Genomic DNA, 21048 nt, shown 5'->3' on the forward strand with positions numbered 1-21048 from the left:
GAAAATACCCTTTAAAGTCAGACCCGAGCAAACAGCCACGAGTTTCAGCAGGAGGTAACAGGGAAGCACTTGGCTGCAGGTTTAACTTCTGTCTGACAGCTACAGGCTGGGAACATGCAGATAACTGAGAGGTGTGATTGTGGCAAAAGTGAATTGTAGCACCAGCCAGCCCTGAGAGATATAATATCCTCTGCTGCAGAGAACGGCAAACCCCCTGTGCCTTTGGCTTTAATCATTTATATTATGTGGTAAGTGAATGAACAAGATACACATGCTATTTTTCTTGCTCCACCCATGTCCTCAACTAAGCATTTCTTATTTTTTTTTTATCCTGTGGCTAATATCACAACTAAACTTTGGTATATAGTCTGAGTACTGATAAAAAATCTTCTCAGCTGTTCTGCACAAAATACTTCTTACAGAATGATTCCTTTTCTGATTTCCTTCATGCATATATTATTTACAGAGCAAAAAACCAGAGGGAATCAAATCACACAACCTACAAAAAGAGTGAAAAGCAGGGCCTTACTTGCTCCCAGCAGTGAAGAAATGTAGTGTTAAGACTTGAAACTCATTTCCAATTTTCTGTGTTCTACTACGGTCTCTAAACAGCGCATTATCTCGCACACCAGATGTGCAGCTGTATCTAGGAACTACAGGGTGCAATAAGTAAGGAATTTCAGCCCTATTTCTTCTTTTATGTTTTAAGTAAAATCCTTATTCTGATTTTAATTTAGGGTTTTTTTCTTGTTTTTTTGTGTGCTTTGTGGGGTGGGAGAGAAGGGGGGAGTTTGCTGTTCAATTATAGAAATGGAAAAAGGAAATCATGTGGGACACAGTATTTTAACGTAACAACACAAGAGAAATCAACATCCACACCTCTAATTTTATTTCAATTGGTGTAAAATTAGAGTATAGAAACAACTTAATAAACACTTAAGTGGAATTTTCCCACAAGTCAGCAATCTCTTGGCTGCCTCTGGAACTGAAATAAAATGGAGAGATCTTGAAAGTTATTTGAACCACTGTCAAGTGCTATTCTGAAAATACTACTTGGATCGTAAGTAATTTGAACACATTACAATAGATGTTACCCTTATGTTACTATAAGGTTTATTTTTATTCTTATAACAAAAATAACCATGATGATAATGATGATAATAATAATAGTACTTTTCTGTCTCAGGTGGGAGGTGGTGACCTCATGAAGGAGTCCATTTGCAATGGTGTTGCAAATGCCTGTTATTCATGTATGAGTAGCCATCCTGGAAACAGAGGACATAAAACTTTGCACCAGGATGAATCTAAAACCCGGATCCACATGCTAATTTTCTGGGATGTTAGTAATATTTGGGAGATGGAAGGTGGAATATCAGGTCAAGAAAAAAGAGAGGCCACAGAGGGAGAAAACGAGTTTTAATCTTCAAGGCACATTTTTGCCTTGCTGTTTTTCCAGGAAGGTTTCCAAGCCTGCCAGGAGTCACAGAGCTCTCCTTGGATTCCAAGGAAGGTTCCTGTGGGTTTTCCCAACACCTGAACACCAGAGTGGTGCTGCTGTTCCCTGGCTGTGAACATGACAAGGGTTGGTTCCTCACAGGATCAAACGGCTGCTCACCTCTAAAGGAGCCCAGCCTGATGAGCAGTGCTTGCAGTCATCCACAAACAAATGAGCTAATTAAATTATTTTTTTGTGTGTGCTTTGGTATACTGCATAGTCCAATTAAGTTGCTGAGCCAATCATCTTGAAATAAATCAACCACATTGTTACATAATTCTTTTTAACAAACAGAGACATCATTATATGAACTAGGTTCTGAGGGTGCCAGATGCTCCTAAACAGGGAGTCTAATTTATTTTGTTGATTTTAAGAAGCAACCCATTCATGTGTGATAGCTTTTGTCATCCAAAATGCTAATTCTCGTCTGAGTTTAAAGTAGGTTTCTGTCTTTCTCATCCACAAATGAGAGCACAGAAGAGCTAAATCTGGACCCTCTTTAATTCCCCGTCACACAATCACATGAAAATCTTGTCCCAAAACACTGAATAAATGTCCTTCTAAACACAGCTAATAGGATTGCAATGGAAAAGAGACCAAAACCACTTCTCAAAATTATTGTAGTCAATATAAAGAAAAAACATCTAATCTCTGAAAACAAAAGTTTTGCTGAAGAAAGAGCACTTGCTGAAAGGTTAGCATTGTGCAATGGGAAAAATGGGATGGACTGGGGTCCTGGGCAGCCCATGGTGCTGCCCAGCTCAACCTTAGAGCAGAGCAGAGCAGCCTGGCAGAGGGCTCAGAGGCTCTGGCAGACTGGGAAGTCTCATTCCCTCTGTAAAAAAAGAGAAAAGATTATGTGTTTTGGATTTGATTAACGTTTCAAGGATACTATTAAGGGAGGTGGGCAGCAGAGATGTTCCCTTCCAACACTGCCAGTGACGCAGGCTCCTCCAGAGGACAGCAGAATGCACACATCTAACCCTGCAATCAAGCAAGCCTCTTTTTATCTTTTTGCCCTTGGTTAATGCTTCTTTTTCTCCCACAGAGAAGATTACAGGAAACAAAAAACCTGTGTTGGTTGTTTTTTTTCTGATGCATTCATTGGAGGGTTGAGTGACTCCCACAGAAGCCAAGGTGTGCAGAGCAGCTTTGGTTGGCAGCCCCCTCCTAACCCACCTCTGAGGGTTTCCTGAAGAAATCACTCTGGACCATTAATAACCTGCACCCTCAGAGATGCACAACAGCATTGAGGAGAAAGAAATGGGCATTACTGAATATTTTCTGTGCACCCGTGCTTACCATTCTGACTCGTTCCCGTTTATTTTGGACCACAACAAAACAGCCTTGCTTTGTATTTTCACTTGGCCAGTGATGATTGAAAGTGATTTCTCTGGATAAAAGCTGAAGAAAAAAACCCCGTGGTTTCCATTTGGACATTAGAAGGTTGATGTGTTTTGCTGTCACATTCTATTTTTAAATGCATGACACTGCACAGGTGTTCAGACTCCAAATCCTTAGCGAAATCTGTCATCTCTCTGCAGCTTGTCACTACATCAGCTCACAGACTGAGGGGAGAATGAAGTTCCTGTATGGCAGAAAACTGCAAGTGCTCAACTGTGGTTAATGATAATTTCTTTCCATAGCTGAAAAATATCCCTACATTTGATAAATTTTTCAGGTGTTATAACTGCTTTGAGGTTCATTTGCCTATCTAGAATGTCTCATATTATTTTTCTACAAGCCCTCAATGTATAGGACACAAACTAACATTAAAAACGTGAATCATTTTTGCAGGAGCAAAAGTTGTTAGTCCGAGTCAAAGACCAGGCTGGAGCTTTACCTCTGTGCTTGCTCTCATAAAACTCTGACTGAATTCAGAAGGATGAGAGTTCCAAGGAATTACACATCTTCTTTCATGTATTATTTCTGCATCCATAGGCATTGCTAAAATGTAATACAGCAAAGAATTTAATAATCAGCATTTTAAGAAAACCATTCTTGTTTTTTCAATCAGAAAAAAAAAAAAAAATGGGGCTAACCCACCCTAATGGTGTTCTCCAAAAGTTTGTTGAATCTCATGCAATGCTAACGTAGAACAGTGTCCCAAGTTAATACTGTAGAGAAAGGTGGGGAATGAAGCAGCTCTTACAGGACTGCTCCAGTCACCAAGCAGGTGCCCATTTCTGCCCCACCTTCGACTCAAGGAACACTTTCTGCCTCTGTGGGACAATTCTCTGTTGATATTGGAAGACCAAACTCAAGACCTTCTCCCTAAGTAAAGCTTAGATCTCCTGAAGAGATCTGAAATGAACCATCCACATCCTTCTAGCTAATTTAGAAAACTGTGAATTAAAGCTATTCCTTTGCAGATGATTATTTAAATTTTGGCTTGATGATCATTTAGCATCCATCACTAGACAAAACCAATGGTGCTTGTCGCAGTGATATATTGAACTCCAAGGAATCCACTTGGCTCTTGCACAACTAGTTCAAGTCCTCTGAAGTTTTTCTTCTATCCCCTACACAATCCCTAGTATCAGTCAGAGAGAGCAGGGAATTGGGGTTCCCTGAGCAATCTGAACCCAAGCATGGCCCAGAGGGTGGGTGTCATTCAAGTGTGCTGAAAGAGCCAGCTGATGTTATTGTGAGGCTTTTCACTACCATGCTTGAAAGGTTTTGAAGACTGGGAGAGGGCTCTGACCACCAGGAAAGACCCCAAATACAGCAACTGTTTTTAAAAAGGATAAAAACAGTCTGGGAGGTGACCAGCTGCTCAGAGTCTCTTCAGCCCCCTGGGAAATCATGGAGCACAGCCTTTCGAAAGTCTGACGTGCTAAGGAAGGGCAAGATGATGGCTGGGAATAGGCAGAGTAGATTTACCATGGATTTACTAAATTTACCATGATTGACTAAACTGGTTACCAAATATTTATCAAAAAACCAGATAAGGATGAGGAGAGAGCAGAGGGATGCCGGGTTTTTGACACAGCCTCCCAAGCATGTCTGCCCCCAAGGTGGGATGTTGCTGCCTTGATGAGGGGACACCTGAGTGAAAAGCACTGGATGAGGCTCAGAAGGCAGTGGTTAATGAGGCACACTCTGAGCAGACAGCAGGAGCAAGGGGGTTCTGGTTCTCCTGCAAGACTGCAGCCTGAATTCACAGATGGACTTGGAATCACTCTGTCCATAATCACCATCACCACTGAGGAGATTTGACGTAGTTACTGAAATCACAGCATAACAGAATAACCCACCCTGGAAACTAATCTTCCCAAAGATGATTTAAACAATCTTGTTTGCTTCAGATTTCATTAAAAAGTTATTTTCAAAGTATCCTGTTGACAGTTGTTGACGTTGGACCAAAGGTGATTATAAAAGCTCCAGGCTTTGACTGCCAACATTTAATTGAATTCAACCATTTTTTCCCATTTGTTTCTAATGTACATATTCCTTGAAACAAGTCATATTTGTGTTGTAAAACTTAAAGGACAGAATTTACCTGCTAACTTCCCAGGATGTTGTCTTGCATATACATACAGAGTATGTCACAGGATGAGCTGTTCTTCCTTGCTAGGCAATACATCCAGGACTGTCTCCTATTTGAGCTGTCAGGAAGACAGTGCATTTCTTGAATGCTCAAAAGCATTTTGAATAAAACAGATTTTTTTTTTTTTTTGCCTGGTGGTTTTCAAAATATCACGGAGCAGACAAAGACTTAGCACGTAAAAGATTAAATTCTTCCATGTAAAAGAAGAATTTAATATCAAATGTTAATTTATGAGTTTTGTATGTATATTTAAGGAGTTTATAAAAGTGATTTTTAACCCTGTGATCTCCTGGTTTAATCTTTCACCCTTCACTTGGATATAACACCTACATACCCCACTGCTTTCAGGATTCTGACACACCACAGAGAGGGCTCAACCAGCTGAACCCAGAATTGAGACCACATCATGAAATTAGCAACCAGAGCAGAAAGAAAGAGACAATTATGGGCTTTTATGAGTTACATCAATCACTTGGATTTATTCATTTTATCTTACAGAAGATTAATAGATATATAGAACATTAATATACTTTTACAGCAGTGTAATTTATAATGGGCAAAAAACTTTTAGGAAAAGCTGTGATGCAATCTACTATTAATATTTTGCTGAGGGGGGGTTGAGACTGTTAAACTATTCACCTTGCAAACACTATTTCAAATTGACAAAGCACAGCTCAGGAAGGTTATTCTGTATCTTATCCTCCAGGGTCAATAATTCCACACTTGGAGCCTTCTCTGAACTGATTTGTCTATATTTCAGATAGGAACACACTTTGATGTTCCTAACCAAACTGATGCATTTCCCCCACACATTTATTGTTCTTATTTCTAACTGCTGAAAGAAAAACTAGCACCTTCTCTAGCTCTTAATGGAAAGCTTATCTATTAAAGATGATGACTTGTATGAGAAAAGGTGGTGGTTCCAGGCAAAAGGACTATTTTACAGACTGCTCTAAATGCATTTCTTTCAGTAATAGGAAATCTGAAGCAATATCAGGTTTATATCAACAGAACATGTGATCCTTTAACAGCCTCTTTCAACAGAAGCTTTTCTTACACACTGCCAGCTACAAGGGTTGTCACTGCTTGCAAAGAAATGTGTCCCTTGGGAGTGGCTGGGATATTTCTTTAATAGGAAATTAAGGTCTGAGCAAAACACTTAAGAGCACAATCTGTTTATCTGTATTTCCTGCTGGTATTTTTCTTTTCAGACACTATCAATTTTACCCAGACACTGACACTCCTGAAGAGCTTGCAATGGAAAAACTTCATTGGAAATGAGACTGGTGATGTTTCTGGTAGATACAAGGATGCTCTCCCTGAGCTCTGAGCTGACCAAACCCTCCCAGCTGTACTCATTCTCCTTTTTGTGGCTGTGCCTGTGAGCTCATGCATGGTGCTAACACAGTCACGTAGTTCACATCTTCAGAGTATCCACAGAGCACACACAGTGTCCCATCCTCATGGGCTGGCTGCAGATGGCCAGGAAAAACCCAACCTGTCTACATCACATGCCCATTAAAAAAAAAAATGTATAGGCAGTAAAAGCATCAATTTGAAGTAGCAAAAATATTCAAAAATAATTATTCAGAATATAATGTCTTCCTCCTCAATCTAGCCCATTTTCTAAATCTGAGAAATTGCCATATTCTCCAAGACTCCTCTGTGTCAGGGTTAAAAGATACTGTCTAAGCAAATTGGCTCAGCACATATCTTTCCAGTTAGATGTTCTGTGAAAGCCAACAGGAAAGAGGTAAGGAAAAAAAAAAAGTAAATTACTCCAAACACCCAGAATCAGAAGATCAATAAAGAGGTAAAACTTGCTGTGACTCACAGTGCTAATGTTGCAGATCTCTGAGGAAAAGGTGCCCAGGAACAGGCAAATAATGCAGTGTGAACAAAATGTCTCAAGAGTGATAGAAAAGAAGATAGCTAAGCATAAAGGGAAGGAAATAAGAAAACTTTGTGCATAGTATTAGGAAAAACTAAACAATATGATACCATCAGCTAGGGATCATCATGGGACCCTCTAAACAAACACTAAGGAAGAATTCTAGGAAGTGTTTTGCATCAGCAATGCTACATCACAGGAAGGCATTGGGTATTTTTCCAGGTATCCATCTGACAAGGAGAATGACAAAAGTAGGGAGAGTTTGACAGAGAGCAAATGCAGTTCCTCCCCAGTTTCGTAACTGGTGCCTAAATCTATAATCTCTAAAATCCCACAGTAAGACACATGACCCAAGTGGTCCTTACATTTTAAGGCTGCAAATTCCCCTTAGTTTAAGAGCACACCTCACCAAGCATCCAAGCTGCTAATCCCTGGATGGGCTCTCCCAGGATACAATCCAGACATTCCTTCCTGGATTTCTGTCAAAGGATCCAATCCAGGATGTGATTTTCACACACCTTTGACTTAGGTTGCAAAACCAGGAAAAAAATGCTTGCAGGGATGCTCCTACTGTGTTTTATTTTCTAGTGTCTCTTTGCAGGAGCAAGAACATTCTCAGGTAGGTGCAGGAAAAGTCACTTTCCTGCTCCCACTGAATTTGTACATATTCCACCTCCCACCAAAATAAATGAACATATTTGTACCTATTGTACCTCTTCAAGGCAGATCCAAGCAGGTTTCATTCTCGGTGAGGGCAGGGACTGAGCACCCTGCTGTAGAATGCTGTCTCCTCTGATAAGTTTGATACGGTCTTGAGAGATCCAAGCTCATTTTCCCTTCTGCCATCCTAACCAGGGGATAAGCACTGGCTTATTTGTACAGAGAGAATGGAGATGCCACCTGTTTGTCCATCAGTCCTTAAAAGCTGTTCCACCTTAAGCCAACATTTAAAAAGTCTGCCAGTGCAAGTGGAAGCAGCATCCCTGCAATCCCTGTTCTGGACTTTCCTTCTGGCTGAATCTCATTCTCAGGTACCACACACAATCTGCAGGTGTTTAATTCAAAGTCATGATATTGATAACCTCTGCATTATCTTTTAATGACTGAATTTGCCAGAAGTGTGTGTAGAAATCTCCTGACGACATTTAGTCAAGATGTTATTCTCAAACTGAAGAAACAAGGAAGATAAACCAAACAAACCAACTGAATTTATGTAGGTTTTCTTGCCCCACTGAAATGGATCACTAGTCCTTTTCCAGGTGAGTATTTTGAGGAGTCAGAACCAAACAGATTATGCAACAGCACGTGTTTCTATTAAAGGCAAGATTAAAAGCTCTTTTGCAGCCTCTGCATGTCTGTCCAAACCACCAAAATGTGGCTACCCAGGAAATCCTGGTGAACTTCTGATTGCCATGCAGGTGTGTTTTGGCTTTCAAACTTGTTTCTGTTTCAAATACTATTTTAGCCCATTTCCTAAGAAAATCAAGCTTCCTGTGATGCTGTTGCCCATCACTGAAAGAACTGTCCAATCATTCTGTGCACTTCAGTTGGATCAGAGCTGGTGATCTCAAGGATAATTAAATTTCTGTTAGATAATTGTAGTGGATGAGACAGAAATGGGGACATAGGGCACATGCTCAGCAGGCTTTATTAATAACTGATCACAGACTGAGTTTATCTCAATACTCCCTGAAAACATGAAAGGATTTCACTGGTGTAGGACAAGTCAGTCAGTGACTACTGAGTTGTATTTTCAGGACTACAGTTTCAACACTTAAACAGAAAAAAGTTCCATCTCCCTCACAGTAACAGGTGTTATTGAAAAAAAATTAAAGATAAATCTAATAGTTACTCTGGATGGACAAGATAATCCAATCCATTAAAACACAAGAAAGATACAATAGCCATTATACTTATTTGTCCCCATATTAATCTTATTATTCCACCAAAAATACAACTGTGCTGTTCATTAAAAGAATATTGCAAACTCACCAGAAGGCAAATTTCTGCAGAATGGTGTCCTTAGCTAGCATAAATACAAATTTTGCTATTTTCAATTCATTCTTTTCTCCATTGTTCAACGTCAAGTATTAAAAACAGCAACACGGAACCCTCAGTCTAAGCAAGCAAGAGATCTCATCCAATACTCACAAAAAGGTTTTGTTGAATAAAATATGGAGTTTAAATTCCCTGGTTACTGCAGTGTTAGGCTGCCCATTGCTGATAACACATAGGTCACACATGTCTGAATAAAAGGATTATGGGGTGAACACCATAAAATGGATCTGAGTATGAGGTATGTCACGTTTCTTCATCCTTACATTTAGAGGCATTTTATTTAATTTAAATAAAATAGGTCCTAACTCAACAATGCATTTATTCCCCTGTCAGACACTCAAGACATTGGTATTATTTTAAGCTAGCTTAGCTTGGTGCCAGCTGGATACTGAATTCTAGTCAGAAGAAAAATGAGAAAAGACTTGAAGAGTGAGATGGATGAGAATGGCTTTCCCACTCTTTAAGAACTTTAAGGAAAGGCATTAACTGTGATTTCACCAAAACTGATGTAAAAAAAATCTGGGATTCTGGGTTCTAGGGAGAAGGAGAGAAAGAGTAGAGAAATTAAAAACCTTCTGTGCCCCAGGAAAGTAATGTGGTAGAAATGCAATTTGTTGCATCTCTTGGTCTGGATATAAGTTTTATACAACACAGCTCACTGCCACAATAAGACCTTGACAGGCAGAGGGTATCCCTACACAGAGGGGAAAAATATGTTTTTTAGAAACAGATGCTTTTTAGAGCAGAATCTACAACATCTACAGTTCTATAAAACTTGCTCCTTAAAAACCAATCCTCACATCATATTCCAATCAGGCGCTTTAAAAGGGGATATCCACTCAGACTTGGAATCGTGACAAATGAGTTTAAAAATAGACAATTTGACATGGAAACACTCTGGAAATACATCATACAGTGAAAGACCCAAATCTGATAAACCTTTGGATTGATTTGCTACCAGACAGCTTGGACAGAAGACATCAGCAAGGAGTGAACAGATGACCATTAACAGATTCTGGAAAGGTAGCTATAAAAATTTGTTTCCTGCAAAAATAATAAAATAAAATGTTTCTAAAAATATGTTTTAAATATTGAAGTGAAATATTTGAAGCCGAGCAGTAGAAAGGAAGGCAGGCTTTCTACCTGCTCTTGGGCTGCTGTACTTTGGATGGAGGGGCATCTCCAGGAGGAAGAGTAAAGCAAGGAAGCTGCAGGTTCTCCCAGAGGAGCTGAGCATCCTCTGCCTGGAAAAAAACTTCAGGAAGATGGAGCACAGAGGGAGAGAGAAACAGAGGGAGCAAGCAGGCAGCTCCCAGCAGAATGCAGCTTAGAAAAGCTCCCTGGAGAACCAGAAACTTTTTCACAGCAGTGAGCAGACCCAAGCCAGGGGAAGGCAAGGAAGACTGATGGATTTGTCATTCAGCAATAGAAGACAGTGCAGCTTGACTCAGAATTAACTAAAAAATGGATGTTTCCAGCACTGGAAGATTAATTCAATGCCTGGAAATCGACACAGTAGCTCAGCAGCAGGCAGCAGTGAGGCTGGCACACAACAGCAGCTACAGCACAGGATTTGTCCCAGCCCCACAAGGAATTCAGCATCGGTGTTTTCCTTGCCTAGAATGGTGACAGAACTGAAAGCAGTCACTGGGCAAAATTGAATCAGTTTCAAAAAACACCGAGGTGTTTCAATCACCCCATTTAGAGCAGCCCAGGCTAACACACCCGATCAGACAGTGGTGCCACAGCAACATTATCTACTGCCAATCTTTCCACAAAGCTGATTAGCATTTTGTTAGTTTAATGAGTGGAAAACAAGACAGGCTTTAGCCCTCTCCCTGGCACTCTGTTTGCTCGAGAAATTGAAGGACTGGGCTTCACTCCTGCCTTGATCCAAATGACATCACTCCAAAAATGCCCCTGTTGTCAGCCAGTTCACATCAGATTCAGCAGCTCTTTGCCTTTGGATGGAGATGGGCCAGGGAAGAACAAAGTCAGTTATGCAAAATATTCTCCTGGTCTACTGGGCTGGAGATAAGAAATTTGCCTCTATTTTATTTCTTTAGTTTCTCCAAATAATGATGACACACATGTAACACACCTTGACTCTAAAGTGCCATGAACTCCAGTCACAGTGCACTATAAAATTACTGTTATGTGCATACAATTTCAGAAGTTTTCTTCCAGCAATCACCCAACTGCCTGGAGTAAGGAGAAAATTCAACTTGAGAACAGCTTGCCTGTGTTTAGGCTCCCAATGGCAAAGAAACACACTCACTAGTAACAGGTAAGTATTGAAAACAAACCCCTTTGAATGTTCTCAAAGGATTGAGAACAAACCACTGCCAATCAGACCCCTAAACCCCCACTGGGAACGGGAATTCCAACTTTCCAAACATGTTAGGAGCAACAGAATCAACGAGCAGGTGCTTGCAAGGAAAAGAGAGACAGGCAGCATTAAATGACAAAAAACTTCAATGTCTGATATTTCACCCACCTGGGTTTGATGCACAAATAGAACTCTGTTACTGTGGGAATATTCCTCATTACTGTCAGTCTGTCTGTCCTTCTCTGCCTGCAGTAACTTCTCAGGCTCACTCCACTCCTGCCCACAGGGCTGTTTTACATCCATCATCTTTCTCTCTCTCTCATGTTCACCTCTTATTCCCTCAGCAAAGTCCCAGGGCTTTTTTTTTCCTTCAGGTCAGCCTCAAGCACAGTCAGCTCCTTCTCCACTAAAACCCCTTAAATCTATTTAATAGCAGAACAAGTATAGGGGCACTTCTATGCACAGTGTTTTATTTTCCTAGATAATGGGTAAAGGAAGATGAAATTAAGGTAGTGTTTATATTGGTGACTGATGATATTAGAAACACCTAGTCATCCCCTAAAACAAGTGCTATAATGTCACGAAATTCACAACTGATTGTAAACATAAACCAAACATGCTGGATCTGGAGAAGCAGAATGAGAGCTTTTGGAGTAGCCTCAGATCTGTACTGTAATGATACAATAACCATAATTGGCCCCAATGCACATAAAGCCCGATTTTAGAGACATTAGATTCTTCACTCTATTTTTTTATTTCTCCCTATTCTTTCATTTCCACTTCCCAGCTAATAATAGCTTCTATTACTACCAGTCATTTGGAACAAAGAGAAAACCTATCTCAAGAACTACAGCTCTTACAGCTCCTTAAATCTACCTTAAATTATAGTCAATCGTTCCAATTCTACATTTACAGTAAGCGCTGCCTTTTCAGGGAGAGCAGAGCATCACACCAGCACTGAAATCCCTGCTGCAAAGACAAAACCACTCAGTCTTAACTGCTGACCCAACTTCACAGCCCTTCATTTCCTCCCCGCTCCTAATTTGTTTCCTTGAATCTCTTTGTTAAGTGTGACTGAGCTTAGAACCGACAGGGAATACCAAAGAATTAGCAATGTTTTCCAAGTCCTGACCTGCAACTGGACTTACTTCACAGCAGTGATGCTCTGCTGGAAGCAAAAACTGCCAGCAGGTCACCCCTTATTTTCACTCTGATTGATCCTTTAAGCGCCTAAACACACTACACAAACTACAGCTACAAACCCAGCGGGAAATTGAAGGGATGGAAACGCAATGGGAAGGAGGAATGGGGTTGGGGAAATAAATACAAACATATTTAAGATTCGAAGTGAAAGGCTAAAGCTGCCTCAGAATAGGATGTTTTTGGAAGTCAGGTTCAGGATGAATTTGTAACAGCCACGTGAATGGGAACTTCCACCTTCCTGCCTTCCAGTTCTGCTCTAGCAAAGATTTTACAGCTGGTGTTTGTGTTTCGTAATGGGTATAGTGAAGCAGTGTGTTAATGTGGGCAAAAATCAGGACACGAAAACAGATTAGCAGAGCCAATGGACTGTCCTGCATAGCATAAACCCGGAAAAAACCCTTCCTTTTTCATCGCTGTCTCCGGTTTTGACACATTGACAAGTAGGTGTGAAAGATCCAAAGCCACAGGCTTCCCTGACCACCAGAACAGCTCACTGCTGAGGCAATCCCCACCCATGGAATCACAGCTTTTGTATTAAAACCATTCAGCGCAGAGCAGCGCTGACCTTTGCTTACCGCAGCTCTTCACCAGAGTGCCCCAGAATTACCACATCTTACCCAATACCTGGAGCAAATAAAGGTCAGCACCTCACCCACGGACCACAAGCAGCTTGCTGGCACCTCAGTGCAAACTTCCCAAGCAGCTCTTGCTTCTCCTTGTACCGTTTTGTTTGTAAAGTGTTGATTGAAGGTAAAAAATTTCAATAGTATAGAGGAATTTGGTGTACCTAGGGTAGAATTGCAGCTCTCTGATGCTCTCAATGTCCAGGTCAGTGCGTGGTTTCTGCTGCTCCTTTTCAGCTCCCATTCCCGAGTTCCCCTCTCGCAGGAGGAAAACCAGAAAGGTGGGAGTGGTGAGAGCATCCTATTTCAGCACTGGGGCTCCACCAATCTTTCCATTTCACTTCCCTGTCTGTTACACTTACAGCACGGCTCTGACATCTCTCCAAGTGCTTTACAATGGCAGAAAAATTCCTTGTGTGTTACAGATGGAAAGTTTGAGACATGGATTTTGCCTAGGCAAGCCTGGGGTATCTTGTGGCCTACTGGACAGCAAAGAAGTCTTGCAGTACAGATTTTAAACAGGATCTGTGATCTTTCTGTGCCCCAGTCAACCTGCAAATAAACTGAGAAGGATCATGGAAGCAGCTTCATGGAGCTAGGATAAAAGATGTGATGTGAGGACAGGTTGAGTTGGGAACCTCCCGTGCAAACTAAACCTGGCCCCACGCACCTTAAGACACAACTCCTTATTCAGGGCAATAAATTCTCAATCTGGTGAAACCAGCGTTTGTTGATCTGTCTCCAGCTCCAAATTACCTGCAATTCTGGAGTTACCTACATTACTTTATTACACAAGGCTTACAAAGCCTACAGCATCAAAAAAAAAAAAAAAAATTACCAGAGGAAGCCAAATGAAAGGTTGGGTCCAATACATTTTATGACAAAGTTCTCACTGAAATTAAAGGGGGATGGAATTTCATCTGTGCACTTCCAGATGACCAGAGGGAAGCATTTACCTTTCTGAAATGGTGCTGAGAGACTTGCATGGTGCCTATTTCTGATTCTCACTGCAAGGGCATGCTACCTGGACCACATTTGCAAGGCTATGGAGACAAAATTAAAGTAGCCAGAAGGAACAGATCTCTGTGTTTCTACACCTCACAGGATATGCATATTTTAAATGGAAAGGCAGCTTTAGCTCAGCTTTTAATATATTTCTTCTTATGAAGCAGTACCTTGTGCTATAGCAAATATTCTTTCAGCTCAAGTTGCTAAGAGCCTTAAATTCTGTTAAAAAAAAGAAAAAAAAACCTCTGTAAAATTTTTGTTTCATTGTCAAAATCTACTTTGGTTATAGTTATTTTCAGCCTTTGAAATTCCAAGACAAACAATCTGTCATTGAATTTCACTCATGTCAAATGCTATACTGCTAAACTTGGTGGAGAAAAATTTTAAATTAACAACCTTTGGGTTTTTTTCTTAATTATTTCTCATCTATATAAACAGTGCTGGAGGAAAAAAAATCAGCTGCTTTTAAGGGTTTGTAAAACGATTGATTCCTAAATTTCTAATGCAGTAACAACTCTGCCCAATGCTAATGTTAAAGAGAGTTTATTGATAGAATACTGAAGCAACTTTGACTATAAGCACAGGACAACGCTGCTGTGAGCCGTTCTCAATTTCAGACCACAGAGATGAGAGAATAAACCAAGAGTTCCAGTGCCTGGCTACCCCAGAACCACAGGTCCTGCCTGGGACTGTGCGTGCCTGAAACTCCACCTTGCCCAGACAAAGGGACAGTGACAGCTTTTTTTTGTTCCAACAAGAATTCTTTAAAATAACAACTCATATTTGCAGGGAAGTAGAAGAAGCTCCCCCTCCTCCTTAGAGGTATTTAAAGCTGACTTAACAAAACACTAGCAGGGATTCTGTAAACTGCATTATCCTAATGCTTCGTACACTTTAATTCTCAACGTGTAGAACTCCATTACTTCCAAAGAGATAACTAACAGGGCATTCAGCAATTATGTGACAATTGGAAAAGCTTACTGAAAATTAATAGTAAAGCAAGAGCACCTATTAATGATAACACAACACAGCAATTTTTCATCTTCTTATCAATAACAGCCCAGACATGCACTGACTGTGCATTGCAAATTGTTGTTTTGCTCCATATTGTCAACAGAAGGTAAACCTGGCTTTAAAAATTAATGAATTTATACAGGAGCAAGTTAGCACCTTAACCTGATTCAACAGCAGCCTTCCTTACTGCTTAACATATCCAAATATGCAGAATATTTTAGGAAATTTATATGTGCAATTGCTGCATGCATACTGGTACCCCATATAATAATCAAATAATCTAGAAACATGCTAAAAAATATATCTATGCTGTCTTTAAAGTATAAAACATGAACTTCGACTGAGCAATGTAGATGCAGCATACAAAGAATCACCTAACACTGCTTTCAGAAATTCAGTGAGACACTCTGCCATAATCTCCTCAGATTTGTGAAGTTTCACACGGATTTCATCCTAATTTATGCATTTTTAACAAGGAGGTAAGTAGACAGCACACTTTGATATCTGAAAGGACAGACAGCATTTGAAGTTCAATCTATTAAAATAAAAAGCACTTCTCCCTTCACTGAAAGGCAGTGCCAAAGTATTTCCCATTCTAAGAACTCTGATTTTATAAAAAATTAAGGCTGCCCCAGCAGGAAGGCTTTGATGGTAGCATTTCTGGCTTACTGAAATGCTGCTCTATTGCATCACTGAAACCCGGGATTTTTTTTTTTTTCTTGGCTGAAACGCTGAGCCTTCACTGTAGTATTAATATTATCCACACTGATTTTTGGTTAAAAAAGGAAAGAAAAAGTCAAGAATCAGTAATACCAATGCCTCTCTTCTAAACCTGCTCATCCAATTCCAGGAAGTCACCAGTCCCTCCAAATTCTGCCCAGAGCACAAAGAATAGCACAGACTTGCATTTGATGCATTACCACCAACATAAAATATTTCATAATTTATAATAAGTTGTAACTTAAATCAGGTGTTCTGGTAAGAGCATGCCAAAATACATTTACACAACTTTTTAGTAGTATGTTAGTGTTAAAAGGTATCTAAAACGCCTCGAAAATCTCACACATTCTCATTTTGCTTTACTTTATTATTTAAACTAACTTACAAAAGGTGTAAAACTAATTGACTCCAAAATCTTGCTGTTTGTATCTAAAAAATGCAGAAAAAAAAAATGAATCCTCCTGGGTGAGCTGAGTGCCACATCCACCTGAGAACCTGCAGTGGCTATTTATGATTTTTGTTTGATTCAAAGCAGCAACTTTGCTTCATTTAGTCAGCCTTCACTCACACACTCACACAGCAAGCAACTTCCCAACATCACCTATAAAACATAGCACAACAAACCCCATCCCTGACGGTGCAAGTTCCAATTGATCCCTTTGGTAGCTCTTAAAAAAATAAAAATAAAGGAAGAAAAAAGGATGGTGCAAGTGAGAGAGAGAGGTTGTAGGTTTGAGTTTTTATTTAGTTCCCTCCTGCTCAGCAACTTTGTAATCCATTTGCTGCTCTCCTTTCCCCATCTCTCACCCCGGCGCGTTGTTTAGTTGGAAACTTGGCTGCAAGAATGTGAAGAATGTAAACAGCCCTTTATTGTCCAAAAGGATGGGAGTGTGAAAGAAATGTGCGCCTTATCGCAGGGCTGCAGCTCGCTACTTCATTGCTATGATAAAGTGCTGGAGCAAAAAACATTACACGACAAGCACAATCCAAAACCGGATTAGAATTTGACATAAGCTTCCTCAAAAACTAATCAATCACCTCACACTGTAACACTAGACTCCAGTTCTTACGGAGGGTGTTTAATCCCTTCAGGGTTTATTACACACTCCCTATTGACTACTTCGTGACAAACTTTCGCGTCCAAGGCAAGCCGGGGAAGACAGGCATAACTTTTGCAGCGGAGGTATTTGTGAGAGTAACACCAGAACTCCCTCCAAAACAGCAAGCGCGGTTAAAATCTTTCCGAAATAAAAGTGAAGATGGCCAAGCTCTTTTACAAACACTTTTTTTTTTTTTTTTTTCCACTCACGAACAGGAGCATCAGTCCATTTGTACCATCAGCGCCCCACGGACGAGGCACTAGGTTGGACAAGTTGCGCTCCTCGCCCGTCTCACCGCGCACCTGGCATCGCCTCCCTCCCTTCATTCAGCGCCCCGAATCTCGCACTCTGCACCTCACCCTGCCGCCACGTCAGCCCCCGCATTCCCCCACCGCATGCACAGCAATATTCACCGCAGCACCGGCGTGTCCCACAGTTTCTGATAAAAAATTAAGGAAACGCCCGGGGCGCGCTGCAGCAAGCCCGAACTAACGGGGGAGCTTCCCGAGCGCTACCTGCGCGCCCTGCTATGCCTTGCACGCGAAAAAAAAGGCGCTTGTGGCCAGCAGAAAACTTTCCGGGAGCGGGCAGTCTCGGCGGTGCTCGGCACACACAAACACATTTCCCCATCCCTCCCATCCCTGCCCGCGGTGTTTTCCAGCTCCGCGGCGGCTCCCGGCGCATCCCGGCCCCGGGGCCGCGCTGGGCTCGGGCTGCGAGCGTCCCGCACTCCCAAACGGGGCGAACAGAGGCAAGCCCGCTTAATTAAAATCAAGTAATAAAAAATTAAAGAAAAAAAGAAAAAGAAAAAAAATTGGAAAAAATAAAGAGAAAACCAAGAATATGTTAGGGGCTGCGGGAGGCAGGTTAGGGGAACGGGGCTCCAGAGGAGACCGCGCCCGCCGCGCTCCCGGAGGAAGGCACCGGTGTCGGCCAAGCCCCCCGTGAGAGTCCGGGGGCCGCGGGGATGGAGACTTACGAGCTGGAGGACGCCCTGGACCACGACGAGGGGCAGGGGCTGCAGGGGCACCATCCTGGCTGCCGGTCTAGGCGGCGACTCCCCCGGCGCGGGTCTCGCTCATCGCCGCTCCGGGAGGAGGACGGGGGGCAGGACCGAGCGCAGGGACACGCCGCCCGCCGTCCCCGCTCACGGGGCGCTGCCAGGCAGCGGCCAGACCCCGGCACTGCCGCGGCGCTCGGCTCGGCGCCGCTCGGCTCCGCGGGCGGCCATGGCGGGCGGGAGGCGGGCTGAGGCGGGCGGGAGGCGGCGGCGCTGCCCGGCGCTGCCCGGCCCCCCCCGCGGGGCACGGCGGGGCCCCCTCACAGCCCGCGGCCGGGCCCCGCCGTCCTCCGAGCCGGAGGGACCCGCTCGGGCCGCGGCTGAGGGGAGCGGTGCCGGGGGCGGCGCGTCCCCGCCGGGCGCTGAGCGGACCCCGCTGCCCCGGGCGGGGCGGCCCGGCCCTCACGGCAAGTTTAAAGAGGCGGCGGCCCCTCCTCCGCCCGCGGCCGCCCTGCCGAGCCTGGGTGCGCTTCTGGGAGCCGCCCTGGGCTGCCCGGCCCCGCCGCTGTAGGCAAGGTGAACAGACTCGACGGCCATGCACTGGTCCCGGCTTTATAGGGCACTCCTGTCACCGCTCCTTCCTTCGGGGGTGGCTGCCCCCGGCACACAGGCGGCTGGGCCGCTACGGGGCTTGTGGGGAAACCCAACGTGTTTGTGCTGTGAGCAGGCACGGTGGGGCGGCCCGGCGACACTCAGGGTGTCCTGGGGACACCGAACCTGCCCCGGGGACACCGAACCTGCCCCGGGGTCACTCAGAGTGTCTTGGGGACACCGAATGTGACCTAGGGACACCGAACCTGCCCCAGGGGCACTCAGAGTGTCCTGGGGACACGAAACCTGCCGCAGGGGCACTCAACCTGTCCCGGGGACACTGGGCCCGCCCTGGGCACACCGAACCTGCCCCGGGATCACTCAGACTGCCCCGGGGACACTGAACTTGCCCCGGGGACTCTCAGAGTGTCCCAAGGACACCAAAGCAGCCCCGGGGACCCTGAACCTGTCCCGGGGCCTGCTCTGGGGACACCACACCCCTGTCACCTGGGGCTGGTGCACACTCGAGCGGGCACAGGATGATGTTTAATTTGGCTCCTTGTGCAGGGCTGCAGGGTTTGGGAAATGGTGTGCGAGCCTGTGGGGCGCCCCGAAGACCACAGGACCCATTTCCAAAGAATTCACTGGGGTCAGATCCGTTTAATAACAGAATTCACCAGATCCATTGTTGAGATAGCCGTGAGCAGGCTGAAGTTGTTCCTCTGTTTTTGTGACACCTGTGAAAGGTGGCAACCTCGAAAGGGGAAATAAAGCTCTAGGTGGAACCTCAGCCAGGTTTGGCACGTGTACCACACACAGCCTGGGCTGAAGCAGTGCCACCACAGCAGGTACACCTGTGCCAGGCCTGGCAGCGCCTGTGTTTGCTCATCAATAATTCCATGATGTGATATGTGAGCTCTCTGCCACTGGGCTGAAGTGCAAGTCGTGGTTTCAGTTTGCAAACCCTGCCTGCCATTTGTAGATTACTTTCCTCTTAATTCTCAGCCTCATCTTCTTACTAGGTCTGTATTCAGGTTACATTTTGACAACCCTTGTACATTCAACTGCTAAAATCCTTGTCAGTGGAAACAGCTTTGCAATCCCTCTTGTGGCACTTGAGAGCAGCCATGATTTTACCAGGTGGTGATTGTTGGTTTTTGGTTACATCCCACTTGTTCCCTTCCTAGCTCTGCTGCAAGGTGGCTTGAAAAGGTTTCATGTGGATGTGATTGAGCCAAAAGTCACAATCACTCATTTGAGTTTGGACAAAATGCTTTATCTATAGCAAATGGAACTACTTATTAAGGGAACAACTTTAAATGAGTTCATTTGCAGTAGATTCAAAGACTCGGAGAAGACTGAAATAGTGATGGTCACTGAGTAAATGTACTATAATGAATTTAATAGAGTTACTTTTTGTGGAAAATGTTCAAGAGTTTTTTTTTCATAGAATCATAGACTCTCAGAAGAGAGTGTTGGAAGGGACCTTAAAGTTCATACTGTTCCAGCTTGCACAGGGACACTTCCCTCTATCCCAGGTTGCTCCAAACCAACCTGGCCTTGAGCACTTCCAGGGATGGGGCAGCCACAGCTTTTCTAAGCAACCTGTGCCAGGGCCTCTCCACTCTCACAGAGAAGAATTTCTTCCGAATCTCTACTCTTAGCTCTGCTCTCTCAGTTTGAAGCCATTTCCTCTTGTCCCAAGTCCCTCTCCAGCTCTCTGAAGCCCCTTTAGGCCCTGGAAAGGGCTCTGAGGTGTCCCCAGAGCCGTCTCTTCTCCAGACCACAAACCTCAGCTCTCCCAGCCTGGCTCCAGCACAGAGCTGCTCCAGTCCTCAGAGCATCTTTGTGACTTTCTCTGGACTTGCTCCAACACCTCCATGTCCTTTGTTCCTTGGGGCCATAGGGCTCATGTCCTGCCGGTGAGGTGACACCAAAGTGAAAGGGGGAGGATCCCCTTGCTCGAACACGCTGCTTTTGAGACAGCCCAGGACACAGGAGAATTTCTGTGCTGCCAGAGCTCATGTTGAGCTTTACATCAGCTCCTTGGGGGTGCCTTCGATCCTTTCTCCACCCAGCCTGCGCTTATGCTTGGGATTGCCCCGACTTTATTTTAGTGCCACCATTTGACATCCTGTTAAATACACAACGACCCGAATAGAATACGCTCGGATTTACCAGTATTAGAGTTTAAACCCCCAAAGTCGCGCGGATGGAGAGCAGTCAGGCGCTGCTCTGCGTGTGTTTAGCAGTGACAAATGGCACTTTCTGCGGTGCCCAAATCGCGGTTTTTGCGCTCAATCGCGGGGCCCGGGGGCCAATGGACACATCTCGGGCGCCCTCTGCCGCCCGCAGGCGGTACCGCGGCCCCGCTCGGGGCAATCGCAAATGTCAGAGTTGGAAAGGCTAAACTCGGATCAAGTGTTTTGATAGATCTCGTCTGTTTAAAAAAAAAAAAAAAAATTA

General features: G+C 43.7%; 1 protein-coding gene across 1 annotated transcript in view; it reads right to left on the bottom strand.

The window, feature by feature from the left end:
• Positions 1 to 18041, bottom strand: part of NXPH2 (neurexophilin 2) — a 35838-nt gene extending 17797 nt beyond the window's left edge. The window contains exon 1 of the mRNA XM_059476473.1: positions 17971 to 18041. Within this exon, the coding sequence (XP_059332456.1) occupies positions 17971 to 18024 (54 nt within the window). The 5' untranslated portion in view covers positions 18025 to 18041. The remainder of the gene's footprint in view (positions 1 to 17970) is intronic.
• Between the last annotated feature and the right edge of the window lie 3007 nt (positions 18042 to 21048).

Source organism: Ammospiza nelsoni, chromosome 7 (genome assembly GCF_027579445.1).
Source record: "Ammospiza nelsoni isolate bAmmNel1 chromosome 7, bAmmNel1.pri, whole genome shotgun sequence".
Lineage (NCBI taxonomy): Eukaryota > Metazoa > Chordata > Aves > Passeriformes > Passerellidae > Ammospiza > Ammospiza nelsoni.